General features: G+C 44.7%; 1 protein-coding gene across 3 annotated transcripts in view; it reads right to left on the bottom strand.

Moving 5' to 3' along the window:
• Positions 1-15,925, bottom strand: part of FGFR2 (fibroblast growth factor receptor 2) — a 75,193-nt gene extending 59,268 nt beyond the window's left edge. For 2 of the 3 annotated variants that reach the window (XM_062496764.1, XM_062496766.1), the window contains exons 1-2: positions 15,808-15,925; positions 596-862 (exon numbers count right to left, since the gene is read on the bottom strand). In XM_062496764.1, coding sequence (XP_062352748.1) covers positions 596-862; positions 15,808-15,925 — 385 coding nt within the window. The remainder of the gene's footprint in view (positions 1-595; positions 863-15,807) is intronic. The other variant, XM_062496765.1, reaches the window with a different exon arrangement.
• Positions 15,926-22,386: the final 6,461 nt, after the last annotated feature.

Here is a 22,386-nt window from a genome sequence, read left to right as displayed (position 1 = left end):
AGAAGAACAAGTGTTTATGTTAGTTGTGCAGAAGCTAGAGAAAAAGAAAATCCAGCCACAAAATGTGCTATTTCCATGTAAAATTGTAACAAAACTAGCTAATAGTCCTGAGAGTGCTACAAAGTTTCCCAAAAGAGTCTGCTAATTGCAAAAATCTCTTTCTACTTAATATTTTAACTTCAGTTAAGGAAATGAAGTAGAACAAAACTGAGCATCTCCAGAACAATTTATCTCTAAACTTGAAGGATGTAGAACACACATTTTCCTCTTCTGATGCAGGGGGCAAAAACCTGTATTCGTTCTACTGGTTTTATGATCATCACAGCAGCTCTGTCTCATTTAATCCTGTCAAGGTGGCATAAAACAGAGAGCTCTACAGCAGCTGTTAGTCACTGTAAAGCCCATGGAGCAAAAAGGGGTAGATATAAACTGAGCCCATTTCAGGGTCAGGACAAGGAGAAAAATCCCCAAAACAGCTACAGAACTCATCCTAACTCTCTGTGCCCAAACGGACTGTTTCATGTTAGGTCATAATGTGTTTTAACATCACATTTTACATCTTCTGCATGCAAAAACCTGTGTTTGACTCACTCACCTGTAACATTTACAATGAAGTACAGAGTATCACTGTCTAGGGTCCTAACAGCAGTGCAAGCATAGAGGCCCGAATCTCTGGCTGTGGCATCCTTAATTTGTAAGTACTCCCCAATAATCACTGTCCTATTGTCAGGCCCCAAAGGGAGCCCATCCTTAGTCCAACTGATCATGACGGCGTCTCTCAATTGACAGCGCAACTCAAGCGGCTCTCCTGGAAGTGCTGAGTAAACATCTGGCTGAGAGATTTGGTATTTGGTTGGCGGCTCTGCAAAGGTGGAAGGAAAGGAGGAAAAAATAGAAGAAAGAGAAGGGAAAGGAGAGAATTTCCAACACAGGTCAGTGAAGGCCCTTTTCATCCACGGAAATCAAGTTATGTTAAATTAAAAAAAAATTTTCGTCCAGATTAGCCCAGCGTTCTGTGTTGTAAAACTGAGCCACATGCAGGTTATTTTCGGGAATTTCACCACAAGTAAAGCTCAGGCACTTTTGATCAGTGTCTTGGCATGTCTCTTGTCCCCAGTGCCACACAAACACATGACTCTTCCCCTCAGTCACAGACAGCAGGGGACAATGAAGATTACAGAACCTGGAGGCTTCAAAGCACTTGTAGGAGCAGAAGGGGTTCAAAAGGCAAATTCTGTTTTCTGTCTTAGCATTTGGGTCCACAATTCAAATGAATAATTATCTTTCCCCACCAGATTTTATTATAAGTTGCTTTTCAATTTTTTAAACCTGGGAAGTGCTGTTTTGAAAGACAAGGATGCCCAAAAACCCCTTCACTCACTAAGCTTATAAACACAAGTTCCTATACACAGCATATATGGTGTCTTTTATTTTTCTCCCTGTGCCCATCAAAGCCACTACATCTGCCTTCTACACTACCAGAACTTCTCTCCATGGCAGTAACTTTTTCCTTTAAATTCTTTTTTGTTTCATTGCTTATTTCACAACCTCTCCCAAGTGGAATACAGCAGAAACCCAGGAGCACAAGCAAAGCTTTCAAAGTCAAAGTATTCACAGAAGTTCCGAACTAAATGGCTCATCCGTCAGCTCCCTTTTGTAACCCAGTAACAAGAAGAATGTCAAACCACAGTCTTTTTCCAAAAAAACATCCTTGGAAAACTACATCTGCCTATAGTTAGTAGAGCTTCATGCCCCCCTAGCAGTGCCAGCTCTCAGCAGGAGGAAGGGACTGCAGCCCCGGGCACTCCAGACTGTCTCCACAGTGCAGTGGGAAGGCTCAGCACACCTACCATGAACCGGGGCTGTCCCACATACAGGCACTGCTTCTGGAATTGCTTTCTCCCTGCCACCACAGTATCCCTCTCCCAAGGGCTTCGCCAAGGGCGGCAGGAATGGTAAATAAAGAGAAGAAGCATGGAGGCATCTTCTGTTTGCTCATGGGGAGGGTCAGAGTGTACAGACAGCTGCTCCCCGTGTACCCCGGACACGTCCTGCCCTGCACAGGCACCAACTGTGCACCTAGGAATAAATAAAACACCTCTCTGTCTGCTTGGGACTCTGAGGGAGTACTAAAGGATGACTCCTTGATGTCCACACTTCATTCTAAAAATGCCAAAACCCTGAAACCAGTGTTCCTCATCCTTGGGTTGTCATTTTTAGTATCATATTTTTGACAGGGAAGCCTGAAACAAGCACCACATCTGAGCTGACCTGTAGATGGGAGTCTGGAAATGCTGAAGTTCTGCCAGTAGCTGAGTTTTGTGCAGTCCTGCAAGGGGCAAGGAGTTGGACTTGATGGTCCCCATGGGTCCTTCCAACTTGAAATCTGATTCTACAAGCACCAGAAGGGTCCAGCATGGTGGGGAACTTGCACCTTTAGATATCAGGTTCTAACTCTCCTACTCATCCTGCAATTCCTTACAGCAATGTGCCCTATCAAAGCTTCTGCTGCCTTTTTCATGAGGTCAAGCATGTTTTCTCAAAGAACAGATTTGACACACACATCACACCAAGGTGGCACATAAAACCCATCCCAACATGACCAGCTACGGAGCCTGTAAAGCTTCTTGGATTTAAATTTTATAACAAGGTCTCTAAACTTTCTAGCGTGCGGAGTTCCATCTCAGGAGTCTAGGACAGGCTCCAATACAGATTTATATCCCTTATAAACTAATTCAGTCTTGCTGATACAGTCACGAAGCCACAGATCTGCAATGCAGGTGTTTCACTGAGTACTATATTATGCTCTTAGAAATCGAATTTCCAGAAGGAGCATGGGCTCCTTTCTACGCATATTTCATTACAGTAATGAGTGTTTAAGTCTGCTTCAGAATTTTTTTTAATTAGATTTCACTGTCAAATAAAAAAGGTATGAGAAGCCAGTTACCTAATTTACTTTGAAGTTAGTAAGGCATTTTTGTAACACTCTACTGCAAAGAAAATTTCTTTTATAAAGTTTACACTCTGCCAACAATGTACTGGAGTCGAAAAATGTCTTTGTTCAAACTTTTTTAAAAGCTACCTTAGGTGATGATATGTCAATCCTCCTTTAGGTGCATTAGAGCCTTCTGCTGAACAGTGCCAGGAAACTCACAGGATGAGCCCACACACAATTAAAAGGAAATTAAAATGAAAATAATTAACATCACATCCCCGATTTCATTTTTACTACTAACCCCAAATTTGCACTGAGTCTTCCAACACAAATTCAAATCCAAAGCTGAGAACAGTAATTTATTTTGAAATCGCAATTTAAAAAAAAATTCCATTTACAAAGAAAATCACTAGTACACTAAACAAAAACAAGTTTCAAACAGGTATTAGCATTTGGTATATGTTATCCTCCTCCATTTCTTTCTCTCTAGAGTATCAGGGAAGATGTAGCAAAGTGTTGTCATGATATAATGAAGTCATGTTTGGAAATTGTGAGTTATTTCAGGTAAGCCTTTGTGTTGCCAAACTAGAATGTAGCAGCACTTAAGACTGTCACTTTTTATAATGTTTGCCTATAAACTTTTTTCCAGTGTGGGTTTGAAATGGTGCCCAAAAGCAAACAGAGAACAGGTGGGATTCTGAGGCATGAATCCACCCAACAGCTTCAATGCGAAAATCAACCAGTTCAAACTGTTCAGAAATTCCCAGCAGCACATAAACAGCCTGTGCTGCAAAGTTAACTCTCCCTGGGACACTACACATGGATCTTTGCACTGCTCTGAAATTTAGGGAGAAGTTTTGAACTCATGTCCATGCTGTACCATCAAACCAATGGCTCCCCTGTCCCCAGGGTTCCTTCCCTGCTCCCAGGCAAGGCTCGATGACCTGCTCACATCCAGCTCCTCCAGCCCTCTTGGAAGCTCTTCCTTGGGACTGGATCCTCAGCCATCACCAGAGACCTGCGGGACCAGCCCTTTGCTGGGCTTGTCAGATAAGATATAAAGAAGTTTTTACAATGAGGGTGGCGCTGGCACAGCTTGCCTGGAGAGGCAGTGGATGCCACATCCCTGGAAACATTTAAGGGCAGGCTGGACAAGGCTCTGAGCAGTCTGGTCTGGCTGAAATGTCCCAGCTCATTGCAGGGAGGTTGGACAAGACAGCCTTTAAAGGTCTCTTCCAATCCAAACCATTCACTGATTCTAAGGAGGCACAAGATTCCTTTTAAAGCAAATCCTGTGACTGTGGCATTGGTTCCTCCTGCAAAGGTGCACTACCTGACATGAATTGCACCTGTCACCCCTCAGAACACCTAACAAGCAACAAAGGCATGTGCAGAATGGCTGGGTGCTCTTAAACACTGCAGGACAGGGGACACTGCTGCTATTTTCTGCTCTCAGTTACATCCTTATTTGTAATAGCGGTGCACACAATGTATTTAAACTTTATAGGTGGAGCTGTTGAACAATACTGCATGGAAAACCAAGCTGCTGTTAAATAAACAGCTGTGAACTTTTTCTCTGCCTGCTCATACAGCCTCACAGCATGGTTTATGCCATCCAGCCATCAAGTGGAGTGAAGACTGTATAAAAGCCATGACCACAACAGAGGACTGGGGACACTCTGACTGCTCTATTTCAGATTATTAAGATATGCAGTTGTACTCAAAATCATGTTTCTGTTCCAGATTTGGTCACAGAGATTTATACTTCTTTAGGTTTTAAATTATTATTATTATTAGTCTCCATTTAATAAAACGTTAACAAAGGGCTGCTTATCTTAAGTCTCAAGTCATTTAGTTACTTAGTTACAGAGCCAAATAATGAAACGATCAGCTAATAGCTAACCCCAGCAAAGATTCTCACACAACTCTCCAGCACACAAAAGCCTCAGACCCCATCAAGCCACTTTCACTTCAAAAGGCTTTAGTAAATAACTAAACACTCACCACAGTGTGCCCAGAAGGGTCAACAGACCTGACCTGTCAAGAATCCAAGAGGTTCATTGCAAAATTGAATGTCCCCACAGGGAACGCCAGGCTGCCAACCACCACCACTGCTGCTGCTTCTCCTACCCCTCCTCATGGTTTTCCTGGCATTGAGGGAAGTCCAGCAAGACCACACTGGATGAACAACATGGAATGGGGATGTCAAATAGGTCTCGTGACTTTGCAAGTCAAGCCCAAGGCTTTAGATTCTCTCCAGGAGGCAGCCCAGGTATCACCAGTCAGGTGTGCAACCTTCCCTCCCACCTCCCAGGGACAAGATGATGGGATGCACCCTTAATTTAAGCTGTCAGATCAATATTAAGAGCATCTCCATGTCATCTTGTGACCAGGAACAATAAAATCAGCCTGCAAAAGATAGGACCACCAGATTAAGAACGCACAGAGTCATTTCTGAGCATGGTGACCATCTCCCCTTAGCAAACAGCAAAACAAAGGCTCCTTAGACAAAGGGGCACAAAACAGTGCTTGCAATTCATCCATCAGCTGCTCCAAAGCCACTGGATTCCTGCTGTCCCATTTGTACTGTTACTGTCAGCCAGCTGCCAGCTCTGCCTCTGCCAGGCACCATCAGGAAGTCTCTGTTCTGATAAAACACTTTCCTTTCCAAATTGCTACAGTTCCTCCCATAATTTTAAAACACTAACAGTTTATTTCTTTTTTTAAAATCCCTTGTCCCTGAACAAGACTCCAAAGAGCACTAATAATTTTCCTCCATCTAATGTATAGAAACATTAGTTGCTCAAATCTGATGAAAAAGATCTGGGCCTTGTAGAAAAGCTTCAAACACAAAACTTGAAAGAGCTATCCATGATAGTTACAAACATAAATATATGGCAGATTCTAAGTCTTTACTTGTGCCTTTAACACAAACTCCTGGGCTTCTCTATTTGATAGACTTTCACAAACCAAAGTGCCAGATTCTCCAAAATAAGTTTTTCCTGGCACGTTTGTTAGTACTGTTATCCTTATAGAACAAGGACATAATCAGTTGACAGGTAAAGAGATGAAACCAGACCAAAAAAAAATTACATAAGGAACAGGAATAATCCTCTTGCCCTGGAAATGGAAATCTGCAAAATAAAGTTGCCACATCATACATGGCTGGTGCTCCAGCAAGTTTGGAGCTTCCAGCCACACTGACCTGCCGGAGCTTGGACCTCCACAGCATGTCAACTCCTATTGAGTGCTACATACCCTAAAACCATCTAAAAAAAATTGAATCTCCTCCAATTGCAATAACTTGCCAATGTCATCATGGGTAAGGGAAAATATTAACACTGCACTATATCTTGCTTTCCTAACCTTTGAAGACAGAAAAATAAAAAATCCTGGTGAGCAACAAAACCTTTTGCCACTTGTTGGACTCCTTGGACAAGAGAAAAACCTCTGCATAGGCACCCAAAAGTTGTCCCCGTGTGATTATATCCCATCTGTCTTGGGTCATACCCTTGGCAGCAGGTAACAGTCCCCAAGCAGCATTTGGCCCTGGCTACAGCCATCCAGGCCCCACCACACCCAGCAGAGGAGAGGAGCGTGACCAAACCTCGTGAGGATGGTCCCCTGCTACGTAGGTTGACACAGGGTGAGGGACATGAAAAATTTCATCAGGGCTTTTATGGCTGCCGAGCAGTTGGGTTGATGTGTCTCACTCACACCACAGCTAAGGAAAGACTCACTCCCGAAGAGAAAGAAATTATACTTGTCTAGGCTTCATGCAGAGATTAAAAATTCCTACAGCTCACAGCCTGCTTGCTCCTACCTGTCCTTACAGACGTGACTGTTGAGTTACAGCTGCACAGCCACGCAACCTGTGTCAAAAACTCCAAGTATCACGTGCTCGTGGGCTTGGCTGTGTGCTTTGTGCCGCTGGAAGCCAAGCCAGGGAAGACTCAGAGCACGCCAAGTTCAAAGTAAACAGCAGAGAGACCAGCAAGGCCACCTCCTGCTGCTGGGAACTGCCCTGCCACTTCTTCCTGTTTGTCCCATTCCTCATGGTCTGCTCCTCGCAGGGTGAAGAGTTCTTTATAGAGCAGCACCATAGGACTGATCTCCAGATAGGGCAACAAACAGGAAAGCACCAGGATGGCTTCTGCACAAAGACTTGGCAACCATGGAGGGGAAGAGCACCCCCAACCTTGAGAAGCCACACCAAACCCCCTAAAATTACTGTGCTGCCTTTTGTAATTTCATCTGTTTGATGAGAAACTGAAGGCCATCTTCAGGATGTGAACGTTTGGGTCCAGGCACCAAATCTTGACCATTTCTGTTCAAGCCATAAACTCCACCACCTGCCTAAAGTAACAAGGTGAGAGTCTCTCTGCTAAGTGAGCTGAGGAGTACAACAAACCTAACACACGTGTAACACAATCTCAAAAATAATTAACTGCTCTTCAAACTCATTACAGAAGAGTCTTCCCATGTAATCTATTATACAATACAAAGGGGAAATGAATCACGTTTTGCCAGAACCTCAACTGAAAAGCTTAAAAAAAAAAAATTAATCTTCTCTTTCTAAAAAAGCAGAATTTGAAACTAGAAACATTGTCTTATTGTTTCTTCTTTCAGCAAGAGCAGAACTTCAAATCTCCCTGACTGAATTCTGCACGTAACCAAGTGGCAGAGCAATTAAACCAGCTCCTGTTGTTCAACCCAGCCTTAAATTCTGCTTGGGAAAGGCTCCACAAGAAGATATACAGCCTTGGGAAAGCTTACGAGCACATATATTTGGTTGCAAAAGATTTTTCTTGGATTTAGTATTTTCTTCCATCTATTCCAATCTGTAGCTCTTTTTCAGGTTCTTTATTTTCATTTCAAGAGCAACATAAAGCCTGAACAGAACATAGCATAGATCCACACGTTAAAACAGAACCTTTTTCTTCCAGGTTTGCCAAAGGCCATGCTCAAGACTATTACTGCTCAACGTGCAAAAGAAATAAATTACAACCAGGAGGTTAAAAATTGCACAATTCAATGTTGCAGTGTTAGTTCTGGATGCAGAGAACAACTATTCAGATTTCCTACAAGAAGTCAGCAGTTGTTTCTTTTGTACACGGTCCCATTTTTACTTGACTACACAAATCCTCTTAATTTTAGCAGCTCATCTGGAAGTCTCATCTTGCCTGCTCCCCTGAAACTCATCTCCCCCCACTTCCTAAAGCAGGATTTGAAAATAGTCACTGGAAACAATATCCCCAAAACATCCTCTCAGCACTTTGGAGAATCCCATCCACAACACACACTGATATAAAGCACGGGATATTCTCCAAACACTTCGAAGCCTCAAGGCATACCAGGCTCCCTTTCAACCAAGGGCAATATTGAGGCAAGAGGCATCATAGCTTGTTTAATTGCAGCTCCACACAGAGCACAGTCTCCAGTGGGGACAAAGAAAGAGCAGCACAAGCCCTGAAGTGAAGAGCCAGGCTGGCTACCTGTCCTTCCAGGTGGCACACAACACTTCACCTGAACTTCCAGACATCTCTGTCACTCCCGACAGTACCAGTGGCTCCTGGGCACTTTGTCATACTAATGGAAGAGGGCTCAAATGCTAGAAGAGCTATTACTGAGCTGTGGTTCACTGCAGATTTATTAGAGAGTCTCCCTGTTAATCCTGCATGGCTGAAATACCTGTGCTACCCTGCTGAGTAAACAGTATCAGGGAAACCTGGGTACTTCAATACTGTAGTATTCAACAGCACTATTTTCCATGAATAAACAATTTTTAACAGAACCGTGCTCAAGAAGTACTCAAAACTTGAACTGGGTGTTTAAAATTGTTTTCAAGAACTATTGGGTAGCATTCAGAATTACTAGTCAAATTACTTTCCTTGATACAAATTAAATCCTGCAACACTGAGACAGGGAGCAGGGCGCTTTCCAAACTTGCAAAGCCAGTCTCCCAAGAGCAGGTTCTGCTCCTGCCCAGCAGCAGGTCCTGCCAGCAGCTCACCTCTCCACACAGCCCACCCTAAAGGAAGCTCATCGGGTTTTCTACCCCACAACTTTTTAGTACAGTTTAAAAACTAAGTTGTTGCGTGGTGTTCTGTTCAGTTTCTGTCCTCCAACCACAACTGAACCTCCTAAAGCCCTTCCCTGGTAGGTGCAGCCCACCAAGGCATCCCCAGCCACAGCATCCCACTCCAACCCCACTCAGAAACAGCCACAAGTCCCCTGGGAGAAAGCCTGAGATGTCACTCAACTCTTTTCCTACGTTTCCTTCTATGTAACAAAACTTTATTCAAAATAGAAAAGCTAAGAGGGAAAAAAAAAATCAAATACAACCAAACTATGATTTTCTCATCCTCAACCGGCCTCTCATGCTCATTTTTCTCTCTTCCCATCCTTCAACACATTTCCCTTTCCAGTAAGCCCTCACAAATACAAGCCATTTCCTTGGTACAAAGGAATTTTCCCCTCTTCCCAGTTCTTGTGGCTTTGCTGGACACAGTGAATGTCCCACACTGATGAGCCAGTTCTTTTGTGGGGGAGGAAAAGCAATAATTACACACAACCTGCAACGTGTAAGGATGGGAATGAAAGTAGGTCAGGTCTCCACTCCTCAGCTTCACTGGGGTTCACCAAAAGCTTTCACTTACAGTCACTTTAAAAATACAATTAAAATAATAATAGCACAGCAAGTGAACAAAGCAGCATTGTGGAATTCAGCTTTCTGTTCCTTTCTTTGATATGGATAATGGCATTTGTGTGGTGACAAGAGGCACAAAAACCTGAACCAGCAGAAAAATGAAGCCCACAAGACACATCCCAGTACCAGGTGCTCTGATACTCACAAGTCCAGGAAAAACAAACCCATAAAAAAAAAGGGTTCTTCGGAAAAGAAAAAACAAACCAAACAAGCCAGTGATAATTAAGAGATGGGAAAGGATAATCTGGAGGCATACATAATCGGTTTATGAATTACAAGCTGGTTTTGAAAGTTAAAAAAAAAAAAATCCACACTAAAAAAAAAAAAAAAAATCCACTCCTCTTACAGAATCTCTTGTTTTGCAACTGTCTTGTTGGGAAGCACAGTCCCCAAGGAGCAAATGCCAAGGCAGTTCTGCTGACGCTCCCAGCTCCGATTGAAACCCGAAGGGCCAAACTTCCAGAACAGCCCCGGCACTCCCAGTGCACGTTTCGTAATTATAACAGGAGCTGTTGGCTGCTGCACTCCTGCAAATCTGGTCCTTATTTAAGATCTGACTCTTACAAAGTCACTCCAAAGTTGCTCGGTTGCTCCAGCTTCTCTTTCAATCAGCTTAAAAGTCAGTTTAGTCCCTGGTACTGCAAGACTGGCGTCTGTGATTTGAGGAGCATGCTGTGCCAAATCTCTCCCTTGAAAAAAAAAAAAAAAAAAAAAAAAAAACCTACTGCAAACACACACTGCAACGTGCTGAACCTATACTCAAAGGTTTGAGTTTCAAATCAGTCCCCAAATTGCTCAGAGGATGATTTTACACTGGCTCCATGCCAAATCAAATATCTCCCTGTTTCCCACCACCACTAACACAAATCAGTGTCCTCTGCAGAAGATGCTCCCAGCTGGAATTCATGGTCCCTCTTCAGCCTGAATTTTGCACTTCTTCAACTACACTGAAATAAATTTTCTCCTCTAGTCAAACCAGGTGCGCTATTACACACAGACAAGACAAAACTTGCCAAAGTGGTTGATGGTTCTTTTAAAAATACAAGACTCAAACTGTTTAGGAGTGCTGCTTTGAAGAAAGTCTCTTTCACTCTAAAGCTTCAACCTTGAAGAGTCTCAAAACGTTTAAGACTTAAAAATCAGACACTTCCAGTAAGGATTTTTTCTCTATAAATGACATAAAAAGACATAGTTATGTATTTTTCTAGCATTCCCATCTGATCCTAAACTAAATACTAATTTTAAGAAAACTCTGATCTCTGAACGCTTTTGTTTAAAGCCATTTAAAGACCATTACTAGTGAAGCTGGGAAGCTGGATATAGAAATAAGCTCATTAAGAGCTATGCTATGGGCATTATTGAAACATCACAATAGTCCATCGTCTCATGCATACACAGCCTTGCATAACTGGAGATGTCAGCATTTTCATTGTAAATTCTGCTTTCAGAGGTTTCAAACTTGCCTGTAAAAAAGTTGCTATGGCCTGAAATTTGTTGCCATTTCCCTGCCAAGGAGGAACTATTTTAACATTAGGAAACTGTGGGTTCACTGGAGTCAGCCACTGGTTTGGGGTTTTATCTACACAGTGGTTTAAAAAAAAATTAAAAAACCCTCACAACTCAGCATCTTTGAAAATCTTCTGGCTCAAAAAAAAAAGAAAAAAAAAACAAACCAAAAAAAACCCCTCACTAAAGGAATCAAATTCCTAAAAGTTAATAATTATTATACCCTTTTAAAAAGCTTCAACTGTATGGCAGATAAGCTTAACCATGCAATTATTTCTGCTACTTTGCAAAATCATAGCCACACTGAGAGACTCTCAATTCCCAGTGTCTCATCAACACAGACTGTAAATAACAACCCTACCCATGTCCAATTAGTTTGAAGCTCAAGACCATGCCCCTGCTAAAGGGCTGCAGATTTTAAACACAGAATGCACACATTAAGACTGATTTAATCTGGCTGCTTGTACAATTCCCCAGAATCTCAGCTAGCAAATCCTGTACTGGGCCAAATACCTTACTGAACCAGATCCCTGAAAGGGCATCCAGCCCTCACCCGAAGCTGTGGGGATGTCACATTCCTCCATAATGGGCTTTAATAATTGCCCTTCCTTGAAATAAAATTAAAAGGAGAATAAATTAAAAAGATAAAGCTGACTCTGATTTAACTAATCGGTTTGAATTCTTAATTTAATTTGCAGATATCAAAGCTGCTGTTCTTGTTTAAAAAAGAAAAAGCCAAAACAAAACAGTCAAAAAGGAACCCTGGGTGAAGCATTTGCTCTATTTTTTCCTACCAAACCAGAAGCAGCATTCTGGTGCTTCTACACCACCTGTGTCCCAGGAAGATGATGGATGTGCAGGGTTCCCCCAGCCCTGTGACCCCTCAGCAGGGTGGCACTGGCTGGAGAGGACCCATGGGGACATCCCACCACCACAGCATCCCTCCTCCACACACTGGAGCACCTCACAGAATCCCACATCCTGACCCAGGCAGGTCACAGCAGCTAAAGAAGGATCTGCAAGTGGACAGTGCTGACCACTGTGACCACAGGTGACATTCATCTTTAAACACTGCCAACATTTAGACAAAAACGAAGGTACGTTGCTCGTAAGACTCAACATTTTTGTAGAAAGGAAGGTACTGTGCTGAACATACTTATTTTTGGATGTTGTTTAGTGTCAGCAAGTGGCTGTGACTGATTAAATCCCAAAGGAAAACTTGTTACTCACTTCCACCATAAGCACACACCACCCACTAAAGGGGGTCTCTCCCCTTCCCTGCTGCTCCTGGGAACCTCCCAAATGTAGGACCATTCTGAACGATTGTGTTTTCCACAGGACACAGAAATAGGCTGTCCCTTGTGGAAAGCTCAAATTAATCCTTTGAAATTTGACCTAAATTAAAAGAACTGAAACGTGTTGTCGCCACACCGGGCGGCGGCTCCGAGTGGGTGCTCCAAGGATGCTCCAAGGACGGTGTCAAGGCACTGCATGGGGGTAAGAGACCAAATTAGCTACCCAGCAGGATGATAACACACAGCCTGGGCAAGGGGAGGTCAAGGGAGAGCTCACTATTTATCAAATATACGTCCAAACTAATTATTCAGTTCACAAAGTAACCCTTCAACCCATGTGTGCGGTCAGAGCCTTTGTGAAACACTGGCTATCATCAAAGCCCTGGGCACACACAGGCTGAGAATGGTGCCTTTGTACACGCCAGGGGAGGCTTATTTCTAAATATTTAAAAGCAGAAAAAGTCCTTCTGCTCCCTAGGACAAAAGCCATGCACGTAAACACTTGATGTGAGAGATAATTTGGGAGCTGACAGTCCCCACAGAAGTCCTGCAGGTGCTGTGTCTGCTCACACAGACCAACAGCCTTGGGGTTTGCCATCACTGCGTGGGAATGAAGCACTACAGCTAAGATCCCCACATCAGCATCCTCAGTGAGCACCCACAATTAGCAGCACCAACATCACCACTCACAATGGATCAAGATGCCACTTTCAGTATAAACACTTTCGTATGGGCCAGAGTAATACCCAACGGTCACAGAGGGATATTTATTGACTCAAGACTGACTAAGAATAGCCAAAAAAGCACAGCACCTTAATGCATGACATCATGTGCATATCCATGCAGCTGATTACCCTGTTAGATCAATACTGCTTGAACTAAAGCACACACTTTAGTATTTTTTATACGTAGCCAGATACTCTGAAGAAAATGATTGCAAATGTCCCTAAAGTTAGGTATAGCTGAGATGGTATTTTCTCTGTTACAACCAATGGAGCAAATCTGAATTCCTGTTAACGTTGTGTACAGCTTTTCCAATAGTCTGAGTCACTAAGACAATAAACAATAACAATCCAAGCACCTTGTATTAAAAATAAATAAATAAATAAAGGCAATTGAGGGCAAGTCCATGAAGGAAGACTCAGGAACAGATCAGCAAGTGTCACCAAAGGTCATGGCCCTGCTGACCTTCTCAGCTGGCATGAAATGTCATCGCTCTAATGACTGCAGCCCCATTGAAAATTTACATTATTAGAGCACCTGACCTCCCAAATTAGCTGTGCCCAAAATGTTTTGGCATTAACTAAATTCATAAAAGAAGTCTGCTTTGTCTTTGAAGAGATCTTTTGAAGGGTTTTTTGTTGTTGTTGTTTTGTTTTGGTTTTTTGTTTGCGCTTGGAGAGAGTGTGGGTGGCAGTGATAGAACCCAGAGAAGGTGATTGTGTAAAAACTTGGTTTTGTTTTGGTTTGTTTTTTCTTGTCAAAGGGTTTAAGGAAATATATAAAGGAGGTTTTATTTCCCAAATCTCAGATATACATCCCACACAATTCCCTGTATTCTGCACCATAAAGGCTCTTATTATGCCATTAACTTAGTAGTGTTTTCTGATTTTTTTTGTTGTTTCTGGTAATAATTTGGGTTCTCGCATCTAAAATTGTTTCACATCAGTAACATTCCTGCCCAGGAAAGAAGTTTTAAATCTTTTTTAACAATTTACTCTCTGATAAAACCCAGATTCCACCCCCTACACATTCAGTATTCTTTCACATATTCTCAAACTGTGCTTACCAAAATAATAAAAGCTATTCTTTCCCTGAAAAGCTGAAAAATTATCAGACACCATTCAAAAAAATATTACTCTTTTTCCTGTAAAACACTTCACCAATCTTCAATCACATTCTTTCTGACTTAACCCTAAAACTAAGGGACCTCACTACAAAGCTAGTCTGAAACCAGAATTATTCATGATTCTGTCGTTCCCCTGAAAAGCCAAAAAGGCACCAGATGTTCAATTAACAAATCATACAGTAAGTGGCAACAAGAGTTGGGCTTTTTTTTTTTTCTAAATCTCAGGTTACCTTCAAAAGAAAAAAAAAAAAAAAAAAAACGTTTTTGCTATCAACAATCTCTGTGGCTGACAGATGACAATATTGCTATTCTTTGAGAATTTTTTTCAGGAATGCCTACTAGGAAAGAGGGCTCATCTCTAAATAGTTCATCCCCTGCCATCAATAAAAATGTACTTGGAGCAGATTCCAAAAATGTGTTAGCTGCTGACATCTATTTTTAGAGGCAGTGGATAGAAACAAATAAGTTTTGCATGGAGAAGATTAAATAAAACAAAGCTGCATCCATGGACATGAGCAGTAGAACATGCAAAGGCCAAACTCTCGGCAGCAAGCTTGCCAGGTCAGAAATGCTCTGTGGACTATTAGATCAGCTTGACAGCTGAGTTATTAGAACTGTGATCACCCCTCCAAAAGACAGATACAACCTTATGAAAGAAGCCTCACTTCCTCCCCCAGATGCTCAGAGAGCAGGAATGGCCCAGCACAACACAGTAAAAAATCATTCTCCAAAACAACCAGCTCACAAAAATATCAAAGCAGCCCCTCCTGAGCTCTTCGGAGAAGAAAGCAACTTTGCAAAGCTTGAGGAACAGATATACCTAGAAGAACATGCCAACAGGAGCAGGCTCAAAAGAGGAGATTTTATCAAAACATCTTTCAGCATGAAGGTCTAGACTGGCCTTTGCTCTCACAGCAATAAACTACAGCCCTTCTACAGAGCCCTCAACATTTACACCACAGGCACTGCACCACCAATTGTGCTTGGATATTAACAGCAACTGGGAAGTTTGTCCCGACTACAAACACCAACAAAACTGCAACAGCACTTTTGCGGAGTGCCTGGCAAAAGTAAACATTCACAAATAAAAACTACTGAGCTTCATTTTTCTCTGGACTCCTCAGGTTAAAACAATCCCAAAGAGCAGCAGCCTCTCACCCCGCTTCACTCCTTGAGGCAGCAACTCAAAACAGCACAGAAGGGCCACGGACGGGTTTCCTTAAAGACCCATTCCTGAAAACTTTCATCTGTACACTTTGATTATACAACGTGATGACAGTCCCAAGTGAAATCACTGACACCGCCGGCTTGCACAAGAATAAACAAACGCACGCTTGTACAAACACAGCCCAGGCGAGAGCAGGGCAAGTCAGACACCCTAACTCTCCAGGGCTGGTCTGTTACTTGCCTTAGATTTACCAGAGCACATAGGAAGATGTTGACTTCTATTTCAGATGTCCAAGCATTTAAAACTAACTTCTTTTAAGGAATTAAGTATTCTAGAGTGATTTACCTTCGGGTTCCACCGTGGTGTCTTCAACAACTAAATTAAACGAAGGTCGAGCCAGGGAAAGTCCAGCCATGGTGACCACCACCAGGCAGATAAGGCAACCCAAATCCCAGCTGACCATCTTTTTAGAGTAAATTCCTGGTCCATTTCCATATCTCCATGTGGACTTTAATCCCATCTGAACACCTCTAGAGAAGCATGGAGAGAAAGCTGTGCCTTCGGCCAGGGTAATGCCTCCTCCCTTGGAACGACGGCTGCTGCTGCGGGGAGGAGAGATTTAACACTGTCAGCAAAAACATCTCCAAACACAAACCCAAAACCTTCATAAAGCCTTGAACAGAGCTGAGGTGAGAGGGAGGGGAGGAGGAGGATGGGGAAAATAGTTTTCCAGCTTCAAGAATATGTGAAAAGTGAGTGACTTTTCATCTTCTGTTAGCAGTTTCCATCATCACCTGAGGCATAACCAAGTCCTCCTTGTTTTCACAAAATCACTTCTCAGCACATATTGAGAGATATTTTACTGACAGAAAAACATACAGGTTTTCAAAAATGAGAGGCACACACATGTGCAGGCACATAACCTGTAATGCTACAAAATTACCACAATTATACAAATTATATTCTTGTTATTGTTTGAAGGTTTATTTAAGTTTGCCTTGTTTTTCATTCCTTCACCTAGGCAGCTCTGCAGCCAGATGAATTTGCAGGAATTCAGTAATTTTCCACAAGAAAAACAGTTGAAAAATATACTCCTTAGACTTGGAAAAATCCGTAAGACTACTTCAACTCAGGACTTCCAGCTCCCCTATGGATGTATCCTCCTCTTATTTAGTTTAGTGTCCTTTGGAAGCCCCCAAGTCCTGGACAGGTGAAAGGCTCAAGTGTTCGCAGTGATATTGGTTTGCTACACTGCATTACAGGCAATTAAAATCTGTATAAAATATGACATAGATTGCAGTTTCACAGGAGACCTGCCCAGCAACACTTTCCATCCATACGTGCCAAGCTGTGCACAAACCTTTCTTTTCTGTCTCTCAATGATGTTTATTGATACATATTTTTCAGAGGTGGAGGGAAAAAAGTCTACTTTATTCACAATAAAACAAATTGATATGGCTGGAGTTAAGTGGCAATCCAGGCATGGTCTGAGCCTGGCACCAAAGGAACTGGCACTCCCTTCAAGGGACCCTGTCGCCTCCACACAGATGCCAGGTGAGGGTCAGAAGAGCATCCTCCTCACAGGGTGATTTAACAGCTCAAGCAGAAAATTAGACCTGATTTTCCGCTTCAGAAATAAAAGACGGTAAAACCTCAGTAAATGGATAAAACAAGTAACTGCAGCAATTGTTCTAATCTGGTCAATGATTCATCTTAGATGTGATGAAACCCAACTGAAATTTGGAGAGCACTTGTCTGGAAGGGGAAAAAATAACACAAACCTCTCTTTTTCCCTCCTGTCCTCGACACTTGAAAATTAAAAGAAAAAAAATTAAAAGGAAGGGAGTGTGGAGATAAAAGTCAAACTTCTCCAAACTCCTTGTCATTGGGATTTGGTGTGGTACCTCAGCATGCAGGAACAGGGACACAGATCATCTTTTTATAAAATCAACCATTTTAAAAGTTGATTCTGATTTTTATTAGCCTTGTGCTAGCTGCTACAAAGTTCACAAATGCTGCTGAGGCATCTTGTCTCGGGTACTGTACACAGTAACATCTGGAGTCAGTAGAAACAGGTTTTGGATGATATAAATAAGTCACTTGAGGAAAACAATTCATACATGGTACCCCAGTTGAATCCCTGCTACATCAGGGCAAGTTTTTATCAACTCTGTTGGTATCACCTCTAAGCCCTGCGCCTCCTGTAGAGATTTCAGCCTGGCTCGAGCATCCCAGACCACAAGCTAGCAACTGCCATTAAATTTCCAGCAAAAACACCAGCAGACCACTGCACAAACATTTGCAAAGAGCTTGCCCAGCTTGCTTATTCTCTAAATAAGCACAGAGCAGGTGTAGAGCTGAAGAGAGCTCTGTCTTTGGGACCAGTTTGTGTCTGGAGCAAATCCCACTGGATGCTGCCACCCAGGTCCACTGCCCACCTCGCTGTCTGGCAGCCACAGCCCTGCAGCTCAGTTTATCCAGCTGTAAAGTGGGTAGAAACCCCTAATTAACAGCCTGGATGTAATGCTGATTTAATTTCCATAAATCATCCTGTAAACTCCGATTAAAGCCTACGTTGATAAACGCAAAATCCTATCACGGTTTTGCAGAAAGAAAACATACCAGAGCACCAGCATGTATTTCAGACTCCAAGAGCTTTAATTCCACTGACATTCCTGCAGTTTCAGATTTTCAGACTATGTTAAACGCCACTGAAAGCACATCTGTTGGTCCTATCCTCACCCTAAATCCTCAAGTGCAGCACAAGGCTACCTGGCCACGCGTCTCCTCACCATCTCCTCACCACAACATTTCTGTTGGCTCCTGCACCTCAACATCTGCCGGCAGAAAGAAGGGATTCTTCATCCACAAGGCAGCAGCAAACCCAAAATCCTGGCTTGTGAAGGTGCAACAACACAAAAATCAAAGCTCTGCACCCATCCATGGAACCAAACCACTCTTTACCACCGGGACAGCAAACAGGTTTCAAGGGCTGCCCTCTCCCAAACGAAGTGGAGTCCAGCGAAGATGAAACGAAACCAAATTCTTTTCATAGTTTAATCGCCACAGTTGCTGGGGGACAAGTCCCTGGAAAGACCTCCTGTGCTGGATAATTATGTACCTCTATCTCAATGTTTGGAACACAGCCCCAGCATGCTTTTTGGCTTCCACAATTCTGGCTTCCTGACTACAATACCATAATCCCTCCTGGAGTCTCAGACTCAGTGAAAGCCACACGTAGTGTTTATTTTTCCCCTTGAAAGGGAACTCTGTCTCTCTTCTCAGCCTACACTTTGGGGAGGAGTTGTCAGCCCCCAGTGATTGATGGCTCTCCTTGCCACTCGCTCATCAAGTCAATTTTCACCTCGTCACATACCTGCCCAAATTTTCTTTGCCAAACTGACAAGCATGGGAAAGCAGACTGGTTTGGGAGCCCAACCAAATTCCTCCAAGCTGTACTTTAGCTTAAACACACTCGCACACACAAACAAGTAGTACTTGTTCAGCAGTGGCATTAATTAAATTCAAAGCTCAGTGTTCTTTTTAATCTACTTGCATTGTTGTTTATAAGATGTTTATCACTCCCCAGGGACAGTACGATTTGCAGAGTATGTTAACTAAATCAATACACTGCTCACTGCATAACTTTTCAGCATCTTTCTCAATTAGGCGGGGAATAGCAAAATCTGAGTGAAATATGGATCTTCCCTCCACAAAGAAACCTCAAGCGCTCTAAAAGCCCAGTAGCTTCGTCGGAAAAATCCAGGTAAATGAAGCTTTAAAGCTAACAGCTTTATATCCACAATTCTACTGACAGAGGAATTCTGTATGGACAGAAAATGCAGAAATATACATCTGTCTATAAATATATATATATATACACACACATTATATCTAACAAAACTCTTCAGCAGAGTTCAATCTCCAAGCAAATCTGAGCATCACAGCTATTAAACATTAATTCTGGAGGACTAATGGGAACCGGCTGGCAGCTTCAGTACTTTTTTATTGTTTGAACTTCTTTCATTTGCTTTCCAGGACTATCCTGGTTTTCTCAAGTCTTTTGCCACCAAGAGATGGGGGGGAAATCTGCATTTTAATTGACATTCCAGAGAGCAGGAGAAGTCCAGAGGCTGCTGATTGCTGTCTATTCAGCCCAAACAGGCTTTTCAGATGAAAATGAGAAAAGGCTAGTGGAAGATTTACAGGGATTCGGTACAAAGGAGACAATGAAGTTTTAAATGTTGATAGCGTTTCACACCAAACGCATAATGGGTCCCAGTTTGAAGGGGCCGTTTTGCATTTAAATACATATTTCATTGACGATTTCTCTCCCCCCTCCCTTATCTCAGACGGGGCGGTTGTGCCCCGCGGCCCCGTAGCACGGCGGGGCAGGACCGGGCTCCGACCCCTCTCCTTCCTCACCCCGGCTGCCCGTCCTGCTGTCACCGCCGGAACCATCCCCAAAAACACCCGTGCACGCACCACGGGGATGCGGGCAAGGCAGCGGTGCTGCCCGGGCTTCCCCCAGCGCCGCAGCGGCGACCGAGTGACCGCGGACCGACCCGCAGCTCCACGGGGGAGCAGAGACGGGAGTCCCGCACGGGCACGGCACGGCCCGAGCCCCGCACCGGGGGGGGATCCCCGGGCCCCGCCGAGCGCTGGAGCGCGCACACGGCGCCGAGAGCGCGGCGGGACCCCCGGCCCTGCCCGGGGCCGCCCCTTCCCCCGGCCCGCCCGCTGCCTTTACCTGCGGCGAGAGCGCCGGGCGGGCTCCGCTCCGCGGCGGCTCCCGGGCTGGGGCGCGGTGCCGAGCGGCGGCTCCCGGGACGGGGCCGAGCTCCCGTCACAGCGGCCGCGGTCACTGCGCTGGCGGCCCCGGCTGGCGAGCCCGCAGCGGCGCAGCGCCGCGCATCCCCCGCGGGACGCGCCCGGGGCAGGCAGGAGGGCGGCGAGGGGAGGCAGGAGCCGGCCCGGCGCCCCGTCCCGTGCCGTCCCGTGCCGTGCCGTGCCGTGTCCTGGCTCGGCCGCAGCGGCTACCGCCTCAGAGGGGCGAGCCCGCCGTGCCCGGCGCCAGCTGCCTCCTCCCCCGCGCGGGCATCGCCGAGCAGCGCGCCGCGGGTCCCGCTCCGCTCCATCCAGCCGCCCGCCCCGAGCCGCCGCAGCTTTGTCACGCCGACAGCCCCCTCGGGTGGGAGGTGGGCTTTCTCTCCCCCCTTTCCCCCTCTCGGCGCACTCCTCCGGCTCCTTCCTCCTCCCCCGGTCACTCCCCCCGCTGCAACCCGAGCCGTTTCCTGGACGGCGCTGCCGGGCTCTGCCAATCGCCGCCGAGCCCCTTCCCCCGCCCGGCCCTCCGAGGTGCGGAGCCGGGAGCCCCCGGCCCGGCCGAGGGTCGCGGATGCCCCCGCGGCGCTCAGCAGCGCCGGAGAGGGGCGGGAGGGGAGCGTGGAGCCCCCGCTCCGGCCGCTGCCTACCCGGGGGAGCGGGACTGCTCATCCCAGTGAGACCGCGGGGCTGCAGGGGAAGAACCCCGCGCAGCTCCCGCACGGCTGCTCCGCTGAAAGTTTTCCAGCGGGCTGGAAAGGAAAGATGGGGAGCGCGGCGAGCGCCACCGCAGTGGGTGAGCCTGGGCTGCGGCACCGCCACCCCGGCGCTGGGCAGCGTCTGCATCCTCTCACAAAAATGGTACCAGTTCAGCAGCGGTCCCCGCAACCTCTCCTGAAGTGTTTCAGGCTCAGAAGTCGTGGCTGGCCTGTGGCCGGTTCCATCTAGAGAGGATGGTTGGGTAACAGCCGCTCCAAAAATCACCCTCAGGAGCCTCTCAGTTCAAAGCCTGGTTCCAACTGCCCCGTGAATTGGTCTCACAGTGCATGTTTAATACCTGCCTGTGTGATGCCCAAATGGGAAAAGTTGTCGGAAAGTTATGCAAACATCATTTGTTTGGACACACAGATGCAAAACTGCATAATATGAGTATTCGGGATTCAATGTAGCTTAGCCAGATCCTTGCTTAATAACACATTTGCTTTAGATACCATCAGCTGAAAGGTTTTTAACATAGAGTCTGTGTAAAGCCTCCTTGTGTAGAGTCAGCTGGACAACAAAATCAGTAAGTGGTGGTTGCCTCAAATTTAATCAGTGTTGATCAATTTAATGTTACTTTATTTAAGCTCTACTGTACATTTTATATGTTGTGTGCAGTATTGAGCAAGGGGATTTTCAAGGACTGAGGCCACACATCATAGTGTAACTATTTGCACACACCTAGACACCAAAAACTTGAAAACAAGTTTTCTGTGGAGTATGTACTTACCTCCCAGCATGTATTTTCCCTCCACTACTGCAGTCTTCATGAGGGATGGCAGACAAATTTGTAATTGATTGGAAACACAGGTTTAGGGTTTCCTTTGTTTTTTGGGAAGATTTAAAGGTGTTTTTTTGGGGGTGGGGGTTTTTTGGGGGGGGGTTGTTTGTTTGGGGTCTTTTGGGGTGTGTGTGGGGGTTTTGTTTGTTTGGAGGTTTTTTTGTTTGTTTGTTTTTTGTTGTTGTTCCTGAGGTAATAGACATCTGAATGTTCTAATTGAGAAGCTGAGATGTCAGACTCAAGATCCAATTTTCCCAGCGCTGGGCATGTCCATCGCCCATTGAAAACATTGTTAACACATTCTCACATAAATTATTGTCCAGCACAGGAAGCTGCAATACCTTTCCCTATTCATAGATATCTTTGCATACTCTGAAAGAAAAGGAAGCATTCCACTAAAAATGACAAATCAGAACACCTATTTCCAAGGTCTGGAAGCACTTGTCAGAATTTATTCTTTTGGAGGATGAAAAGATAGCAGTCTATCAATAGCAGCCTTTTCTCTTAAACGAGCCACATTCTCCTAAAGTGGCCCACAACAGCCCAGCTCCTCAATCTGG

The sequence above is a fragment of the Cinclus cinclus genome, chromosome 7, assembly GCF_963662255.1.
Source record: "Cinclus cinclus chromosome 7, bCinCin1.1, whole genome shotgun sequence".
Lineage (NCBI taxonomy): Eukaryota > Metazoa > Chordata > Aves > Passeriformes > Cinclidae > Cinclus > Cinclus cinclus.
This window is presented reverse-complemented; position numbering and strand designations above follow the sequence as displayed.